The 9,560-nt window shown below is 50.8% G+C and overlaps 1 protein-coding gene across 1 annotated transcript in view; it reads left to right on the top strand.

The window, feature by feature from the left end:
• LOC108501796 (eosinophil peroxidase-like) overlaps nt 1-9,560 on the top strand; it is a 23,934-nt gene that overhangs the window by 9,524 nt on the left and 4,850 nt on the right. The window contains exons 11-15 of the mRNA XM_017824032.1: nt 2,526-2,686; nt 4,500-4,746; nt 5,139-5,309; nt 7,259-7,496; nt 9,040-9,254. Coding sequence (XP_017679521.1) covers nt 2,526-2,686; nt 4,500-4,746; nt 5,139-5,309; nt 7,259-7,496; nt 9,040-9,254 — 1,032 coding nt within the window. The remainder of the gene's footprint in view (nt 1-2,525; nt 2,687-4,499; nt 4,747-5,138; nt 5,310-7,258; nt 7,497-9,039; nt 9,255-9,560) is intronic.

Below are 9,560 nucleotides of genomic sequence, written 5' to 3'. Positions count from 1 at the left end.
CTCTCCCTCTTCCTCTCCCTCTTCCTCTCCCTCTTCCTCTCCCTCTTCCTCTCCCTCTTCCTCTCCCTCTTCCTCTCCCTCTTCCTCTCCCTCTTTCTCTTCCTCTTGTCTTCCTCTTGTCTTCATCTTCTCTTTCTCTTCCTCTTTCTCTCCCTCTTCCCTTCCTCTTCTCTTTATCTTCTCTCCCTCTTCTCCCTTTCCCTCTCCTTCTTTTTCTTCTTCTTCCTATTTTCTTTAACGTTTTTCTTATTGAAGGAGGAAACGGAGTGTAGCAAGTCATGAAAGGCTGAGACAGGCTGTGCTAGGCAGGAGAAAGGTCTTCATCTCCAAGTCTTCTTTTGTGACAATAGGCCTGGAGTGAATCTGTCCCGTTCGTGCTCCAGAGAAGGGTCCAGAGTGCCCTGGGAACCAGTGCCATGGTGGAGCCAAACAGGCACAGCAGTGGCAGCCCACCCTGGAGGCAGTGGTTTGTCCATATTTGTCATTCCATGGCCATCTCTATTCCTGCAGGATGGGGGCAGGTGTGTAGGTGCTGGGCTGGGTCAGCTCCTGGAAGCATTTGCTTGTGTTGGTGCACATCAGAGTTCCTGCTGCACTGTGAGAGGAGCTGAGATCCCAGATGGAATGAGAATGAGGCCAACTCCAGACCGTGGTGACCTTCTAAGATGTGTCCCCACCACTGAGAAGGCTGGGGGTGCGCTGGGAGCCAGGACAGTCCATCAGGACAGGCTCTGGCTTCACTTAACCTTTGTCATGATTTTGGTATCCCCTTGACCACTTCTTCAACCCAAAAGAACTCCTTTGGTCCTGGGCACAGCCTCCCAAACCCAAACAGCCTCCCAGATCTGTGTCCCCCTTCCAGCCACATCACTGCACAGCCACCACCCTCTTCCCACCTGCTGCCCTTTGCCATCTTCTCCCATCCCCAGCTCACAGAGACAGAAGTGACCCCTCGGACCCTGGGCATTGCTCCCTTCTCCCTGGCCCTGCTGGTGAGGATCCAAGCCTGGGGAACCCCAACAGGAACGTTTCTCACACACTTTGTGGATTAGTGTCTCGCTCCCTGGTCTTTTTCTTTTGGAAGCAGGACCTCCTGGCTCTGCTGGCTCTGCCAGGCTGAGCAGCTCTGGCACTGCTGGAGAAAACTTGAGGGCACAACAGATCTCATCAGCTGTGGAGCTGCTTTCTATTCCCTTGGCCCCCTGTATATCTTGTCCAAGATCCTCTGTGCAGCATCCCCAAGGTCCTTGGATACCATCGGGACCTGGTGGTGGGACCGGTGGGACACCTCTGCTTGATGCCATCCTCCAGCTCCTCCTGTGAAGTTTTTGGTGTTTTGTGCTCCCTCCAGTCTCTCACACCTCTATGTCTGTCCCATCTGTTGTTCCATGTCTTCACCTGCTCCCCTTGGTGAAGACCACGTGGGACCTGTGGCCAAAGGTAGATGCCCAGTGAGGAGCAGAGCAGGAATATCAGATACTTTCCAAGGTGGAAATATCAGGTACTTTCCAGCCCTCTGGACTGCAGGGGCAGTTCCTGTTCCATAGCTGGAACATTCCCATCAATGCATTCATGGCTGGTTCAGAAGTGTCTTTGAAAATTCAGTGTCTTATTTGGGACTTTTCCGGTCCCTGAGAACTGGGGGAATTTCACATGTGCTGTCGCCTACCAGGGCTCAGCGTTGCCTCCTGGAGCTCTGTTGGAAGCCCTGGCTGGGTGAATTCTGCTCATGGAAACCTCACAGAGCTGCTTTTGTTTGTCCTTCCGCAGCCCCTCACAGGGAGCCTTTGACAGTGGATGAAAAGGGCTCTGTGCTGGGAGCAGGAGTAAATCCCTCTATTTACTATGGGACAAGGGCACTGAATGCGACATATTTGCTTTTCTCTGAGTGCTTCTTTATCCTCCCATCACCTGCTTGCTCTTGGGTTTCCTGCCCCAGATGTTTGAAGAAGGATTTGATGTTTCATTGTGGTGCTGTTTGTAATTTCTTCCTTCAAGTTGTGACTCATTTAGCTTTCACTTTTCCTCCCCAGGGAGCTTGTTTGGGACTGTCATCTTGCTTTGGCCGCAGTTTCAGCTGGTTTGAAGGAGACCTTCTGACTTTCAGAGCCCTCCTGGCTTCCCTCTGCCCATCTTACATTTCTCTCTTAACTGTGAGACCAAATGTCTCTCTGATATGGCAGCCTGGATAACACCTACTTGTATTTAACTCCTTAAGTAAATGCTCCAGCCCTTAATTGAAACAAACCTTCCCCATCTCTCTGCAATGCTGAACCCAACCACGGTGGCATCTTGGCTTTTGCTGCCTCAGCAGAAATTTGGCTTTTCCCTGGTGCTGCCCAATCCTGGGCGCTCCGACCTCGCTTTCCTTCTCCTCCTCCTCTGTGTTTCTCCCCCGTTTTCTCCACAGCGCAGGTCTCCACACATCTAAAAATCGCTCTGTGCACGCTTCCCGGTGGGATATTCCCATTCCAGTGGGAAGCAGCCAGGCACAGGGCACTGCCACTCAGCTGTGACCCTCCTAGGTGACACCAGAGCCAGCGAGATGCTGGAGCTGGCCTGCATGCACACGCTCTTCCTGCGGGAGCACAACCGCCTGGCCGGGCAGCTGAAGAGGCTCAATCCCCACTGGAATGATGAGACCCTCTACCAGGAGGCACGAAAGATCCTGGGAGCCATGATCCAGGTACCATCTCACACAGCCTGGCTCTGCCTGCAGTCTCACAGCATTAATGTTAGAGGCTCTGTCGGGACGGGGTGGCCAAAGGGTGTGAGGTTTTTGGGGCGCAAAGGCCCAAATTCTTTCCACCAGCCCCTTTCAACCAAAGCAAAATCACACGGAGATCCCTGAAATAACAAGCACAGAGGGGTCCCCCCCAGATCTGGGATGTCCCTTTGCTGTTAAATTCAAAAATTGCTTGGTGGTTTCTAACTGCACTTTTTTGTTCGAGAAACAGGCAGAGAAGTGAGAGGAAAAGTTTTTCTAACCAGTGTTTGGTACTTGATAAAAATGGTACTGGAAATTTGGATTAAAATTCCTCTGGGTTGGCAGTCTCCTCCTCTCAATGGTTCCCTGCCCATGGCAGGGGGCTGGAATGAGATGATCTTTCAAGTGCCTTCCAACTCAAACCATTCTGGGATCCTATGAAGAAGCCCCATGTGCTGGTGGGTGCAGCCTGCCATGGTGTTCCTCTGTCCTCTGGGGCAAAGAGCCCCTTGGGACTGTGCTGCACCCCAGACTTCACCCTGAACGAGACCTGAGGGTCACAAAAATATTTCTGTGCTTGGAAAGGACCTCTCAAGGTCTCTTGTGCAGCCTCCAGTTTGGAGCAGGAGCAGCTTCAAAGCCAGATGAGGTTTCACAGCCAACACAAAAGGCTGGTTCTTATGAGAAGGAGACATGGAGTTCCCAAAGGCAGTGCTTAGTCAGACCTACTTGGAAACTTGTCTTCTGATCTGGCTTAACAAGCAATAAAAACCAGGAATATCAAAATGTTTAAGGTTTTTTTAACTGTCAATTTAAATATTATAGTATTTTTGGATAAACAGGTAAGGCAATGTGGAGAGACTCAAATGGTTGTTCTAAAGGCATCATCTCCATCACTGTGTTGACATCAATGGTTTCATCTTCCTGCAGTTTTCAGAAAAGTAATCTATTTTCTTCTCCTGACACAGAATTTTTTTTTATTTTTTTTAATTGTATTGTGGCACTTCCTCAATATCTCAGAGAGACATGAGGGCAGGGTTGGAATCCTCTGCTATGGGAGAGCTCTCAGGGCTGCCCATGGGTGGTGTCATCCCATGTGCCAAAGCTGCCAACGTTATCTTTGCCATCTCAGGGTGCAGTTCTGCCTGGCTGATGGGAGACAATATTTGGGAGGGTTTGGCATTCTCGGAATCAATTAGGTTGGAAAAGACCTCTGAGTTCATTGAGTGCAACCAATTGTTATCTTGCTCTGACCTATCAAAGCATTGAGGAACAGAGGCCGTGTCTGGGGACACCGGAGTGCTGAGCATCAGGGGGTAGGTAAGAGGGTGTGTGTGGATCAGGCACGAGCAGTGGCCGTGCTCCCTGGTGGTCCTGGGGTGTCCACGCTGTGTTTTCACCCAGCTCCCTGCACGTTCATGCAAAGCTCCTCAGTGTTAGAGGGTGTGGAGATCCCTCCATGCCTGGCTGGAGAAGGCAGGAGTGTGGGCAGTGCCCTGCAGTGCCTGTGTCCGCGTCTGGAGCTGCACATGGACAGCTGCAGAAGAGGTTTTGTGGAGAAACAAAAATGTCCCTCCACAGTGGCAGAGAGGATCCCCACTAGGCTGCCAGAGCAGCTGGGTGAAGGTGTGGTGAGGTGAAAGGCGGGTTGGCCCTGGGGTGGTCCATCAATCCCATCAGAGCAGCTCCACGTGACAGCTCCTGTCGTTTGACAACACGAACAACAACTTTGCTTCTTCAGAACCTGCCAGCCAAGACACCGATGGTTCATCCTCGCCTTGTTTCCCCCTAGATCATAACCTACAGGGACTACCTGCCTCTCCTGTTGGGATGCAGGTTCCAGCATCTGATTCCTCCTTACCGGGGCTACAACGAGTTTGTGGATCCTCGGATATCCAACGTCTTCACCCTGGCCTTTCGCTTCGCCCACGCTTCAATTCCCCCCACTGTGGGTCGCCTAAATGAGAGTTACAAGCCCATAACACCCGAAATTCGACTTGGAACCTCCTTCTTTGCCGTCTGGAGGATCCTTCAAGAAGGTAAAGCCTTTTTCTTGCAGTGAGTTTATCCCGCTCAGCCTTTTCTGCCCTCTCTGGATGAGCTCCTGCTTCAGCCAAATTTAAAAGCACTTTGTATTAAGTGTATTTTGTATTAAATGACCTCTTCAACCAGCCAGAGTTTTCCCAACAGAGCTGTTCCCTGCAGTCAAGTGCAGCCCATCATGTTACGGAGCTCATGGTTTGATCTCTTAATTGCTGTCGCCTCCAAGAACATTATTCAAAGCACTTTCTAATTCTTTGAGGGCAGGAAAATTGATTCTCACGTAGCAGAAGCTCGTAATTGAATACAAGCCATGCTCAGCTCTCTCGAGCCTGTTACACACCCGCCGGTCTCCCCGCACTGCTCACACATCCCTGTGTCACCATTCCAGGTGGGATCGATCCCTACCTGCGGAACCTGATGGCCAGTCAGGCCAAGCTGATGACGCAGCAGCAGATGGTGGTGGATGAGCTGCGGGACCGGCTCTTTGAGCGGGTGGAGAGGATTGGCTTCGACTTGGCCGCGCTCAACATGCAGCGGAGCAGAGACCACGGCCTGCCAGGTGAGCTGCTGTGGGAGCAGGGCTGCCCAAGGACGTGGAAATCAGGCGCTTCTGCTTGGGCACTGAGAAACATCTCCAGCCCATGACTGACTGAGATTACCTCGGAGCTGGACCTGATCCTTGTGGGTGCCTTCCAACTCAGGATAGTCTGTGATTCCCTGATGCTCTTTCCCAAACCTCTTCCTTGTTTCTGGATGACCATAGGTAAGTGGGGGGAGGTTGGGCGATGCAGGCAGAGCCTGGATGAAGCTGGAGGAGACATGTGAGGCAGAACACGGGGCACTGCACAGAGCAAAGTTTGCTGTTCGGTGACTGACTTGTATTTTTCAAATAGAAAAGTTGGTGAAGTATTTCAGCAACAAGTTTGCAGGAGTGGAATTAGGGCCAGAAGTCCCCCGTGGCTTCTCTCCAAGCATCTGTAGTGATCCAGCCCAGCCCCACGTGACTGGAAGAGCAGATTCCAATATGTGAGGAAAACCTCATGGTAATTTCTCTACAAAGACCGTGTCCCAGAACAAAAGGCATGTCAGAACCACTCTCAGGGCTCTGCAAGGGGCAGAACCAGTGTAATGGCATTGCAAGATGCTCTTGAGAAATAGATTGTTGGTGGGACTCCACAGGTGGGTCGTTGCCCAACACTGTTATTAGTCTGATGTAAGTGCCTGGAGCTGCTGTGTCAGTAAATCCTTTGAAACTGTGATGAAAAGTGAGCTGGATCCACAAGTCTGAAGCCCAGTCGGAGGCTTTGCAGCACACCCAGGGGCATGGCCAGGTCACAGGATTGCTCTGCCTTGGCTGAAAGAGAAGGCTGTGATTTTTCCACGCTTTAAGTAGGAACATCATTGTGCAGAACCTCTTCTGAACCACAAATCCTGAGTTTCTAGCTCTGACTCCAGACCTGCCATAGTGGAAGTCACAGGTATTTCTGAATTTGTGAATTAGTGAGTTTCTGAATTGGTGAATGCGTGGTTAGCTTTGGGTCTCAGCCACCCTGAGTTCCACTGTACTCCTGGTATTAGTCAGCTACGAAGGTGGTGATGGCACAGCAAGGTCAAAACAACCTTCCTAATTGATTTTTGATGAAGAAAATTCTCAGTCTCCTGGAATTATTTAGTGGTGTCATCCGGGCACCATATGCTGTGTCTTCTTCTCCAAATTCTCCCCAGTTTTTAGACATAGGACAGTAGGTTTAGATGGGATATTGGGAAGAAATTCTTCCCTGTGAGGGTGGGGAGGCCCTGGCACAGGTTACCCTGAGAAGCTGTGGTTGCCCCAGCCCTGGAAGTGTCCAAGGCCAGGTTGGAGCAACCTCGTCTGGTGAAAGATGTCCCTGCCCACGGCAGGGGGTGGAACAAGACAGGCTTTAACGTTTTGGCTTCCAACTCAAACCATTCTGTGCTCACAGCAGAGGGTTTTTGTCCACCAAGAAGCAGAATTATGCACCAGTTGTGGCCCAGTGGATTTTTGGCTGTTTACAGTACAGGAAAAATTAGTCCAGCTGGCAAAGTCTGATGGCTGAAGTAACTTGGGCTGCGTGGTGTGGGATGGCTTGTCCCTGTGACTATACAGGGACCAGCTGTGGGGAAGCACTTGGCCACTGTCCTGTTGTCCAGAAAGAGGGACCATCAGCATCTTGTCCAGGTTGAAGGCAACATAAGCTGCATCCCTGCTGAGTGGAACAGAATGTGACTGGAAGGTGGTGGAACATCTCCCACCAGCAAAGATCACCTGCAAAGTCATGGCCCTCCCAAAACAGCATTGAAAGGCCAGGCAGGAGGAACGGGCTCTGGAGGAGTGGGAAGTCAATGGCACTAGCAGAAACATAAAAAAAATGCTTTAAACATTTTGGGGCCCTCCCTTGTGTCCCAGCTTTGGGAAAGAGAGGATAAGGTCTTTCCAGGAGGTGGTAACACGTTACTGATCTGTCTCTGATACCCAACCACTCGCAGGTTACAACTCCTGGAGAAGATTCTGTGGGCTCTCACAGCCTTCTGGAGTGAAGTCCCTTGGTCGAGTGTTGAGGAATCAGGACCTGGCCAGGAAGTTCCTACAGCTCTATGGGACCCCCAATAATATTGACATCTGGATTGGGGCCCTTGCAGAGCCCTTTGTGGAGGGAGGCAGAGTTGGGCCTCTCATGGCTTGTCTCATTGGCACCCAGTTCAGGAACATCCGTGATGGGGACAGGTAAGAGGGGGAGCTGGTAATCCCAACCCCAAAGGACAGAGAGGCTGGAGTTTATGGAGATTTCTTCAGGCAGATTTGGAAACTTCCAGCTGTTTAATGCTCTTCTTTTCACTACTACTCCAAACATTTCTTTCCCTTTCTGGTGATGTTCCTTGTCTAATGGTTGAGATCCTGGGCTAAGATCCCTTCCCAGCCGAGTGTTTTCACTCTCAGCCTGTTCACTACCAGTCATTACTTGTGCAAATTGGGTTGCCCTTCTCCACGTGGGAATGTTGGAGCCCTTTTCCTCCCTCGGATCAGTGCTCTCAAGGTGTTACTGTGTGTTCAACCAGCAGCTCCCTCCAGCAGGAAGGGAAACATAACAAAAAACCTTAGCAAGAGAAACAGGTACAGCTCTAAAGGTGGGAAAACCAGGATCTGGGTGGATTGACTTCATCCAGTTGGAGCAAGATCTGTCAGGTCCAAACTTATTGCACTGGAAGCAACTGCTCAGTATTTGCTGAGGTGGTGGTTTCTGCTTTGAGGGGCTTTGAAAAGTCACCTGCAGACCAAGGGATGGTGCTGAAGGACTGACACACTTCCAGGCTTTTTAGGGAGTAAAAGAGGTGAAATATTCCCTCTTGGTTGGGTCCCAGCTCAGCCCAAGCTGCTCCCCCAGCACTGGCAGCATCCCTGTCCCCTCCCTGCCGTGCCTGTAAAACCCAAACACCTGCTCACCTCCCAAATTCTGAGCTTGCAATACACATTTTTGTCCATCTCAGTGTCTTCTGTACTTCTCAGGGGTTGGGAGGTGATTTCTCACTGTTTCTCCTTTCTGAGCTGGAACTCCGTGATCTAACGTGTAGCAGGGTTTGGTCTTGGCTTGCACCAAGATGTGGGTTGGGGTTTCCTTGTCAACCAAAATCCCTTCAGCAGTGTTGAGCTTTGAGCATCCCTGAATTCCTCTTCCTCCTTGAGGCTGCTCAGGGGCATCAGGTGCAGCAGTGTCCTATTTTAAGCTGCATTTCTGAAGCAAGATCCCTGCACCTGCCAGCAATATTGCCTGAAAATGGCATCACAACCCCTGTTTCTGGGAAACAGTTCTGCCTAGAAAGACTTAGGATGAGCTCAGACGCCAGTATTGGGAGCTTAGAGGCAAACAGTCCATTGCACATCTAGAAATCCTCTTCTTATGGCAGGAAACAAATGCTTTTTTTAAAAAAATTGGGTAATTACAGGGCTGGTTCCAGCACAGCAATCATGTGGCTGTAACCAGGGTCTGTGCAGCCTTTCCTATTTGAAAGAGGAGCCTGTGCCTCATCTGAGGGAACACAGGGCAATTAATTCAATTGCAGCTTTATTATAAGTCCATGGGCAAAAAAAAAAAAAAAAAAAAAAGGCAAATTAAATTATCCAGCTGGTGACTCAGGGCTCTTGATTTAAATAACAGAAATTTGAATTTGTTCTTGGCAACAGAACTGTGTTATTGGTGTTAATGTGGGAGTCCTGAACGTGAAGAAGCCAGAAGGCAAAAATCTGTTGTGTGTACTTGTTTCTCCTGCAGGTTTTGGTGGGAGAACCCTGGGGTTTTCACGCCTCAGCAACGCCAGGCACTGGCCAAAATCTCCCTGTCACGAATAATTTGTGACAACACCGGCATCACTAAAGTTTCAAGGAACATCTTCAGGGCTAACAGGTACCCCGAGCACTTTGTGAGCTGCAGTCAGATCCCAAAGCTGGACCTCAGACCCTGGAAGTCACCGTGCACCAAGGAGCAAGGTAAGAGCTTCCCAGAGCTCCTGCCTGCAGGCACGGGGGAGAACCAGAGCCAGGGGCTTCAGCCAGAGCTGCCTGGTGGGGCTCTGGGCCTGTGTGCCAGGTACACCCCTGGGCCATGTGCCAGGTACACCCCTGGGACATGTTTGGACTCTCCATTTTATCAGGTGCACTGGGAGTGGCTCCTCCAAAGTGCAGATTTTCCAGCCCTGGCAGTGCAAGACCAAGCCAAGTGCCCTGTTCTGGGATTCTGAGGAAAGGCTGAGGGAGCTGGGGCTGTTCAGCCTCCAGAGCAGACCCTGAGAGGGG

This window comes from Lepidothrix coronata, unplaced genomic scaffold, assembly GCF_001604755.1.
Source record: "Lepidothrix coronata isolate B3197 unplaced genomic scaffold, Lepidothrix_coronata-1.0 Scaffold108, whole genome shotgun sequence".
In the NCBI taxonomy this organism is placed as follows: Eukaryota; Metazoa; Chordata; class Aves; order Passeriformes; family Pipridae; genus Lepidothrix; species Lepidothrix coronata.
This window is presented reverse-complemented; position numbering and strand designations above follow the sequence as displayed.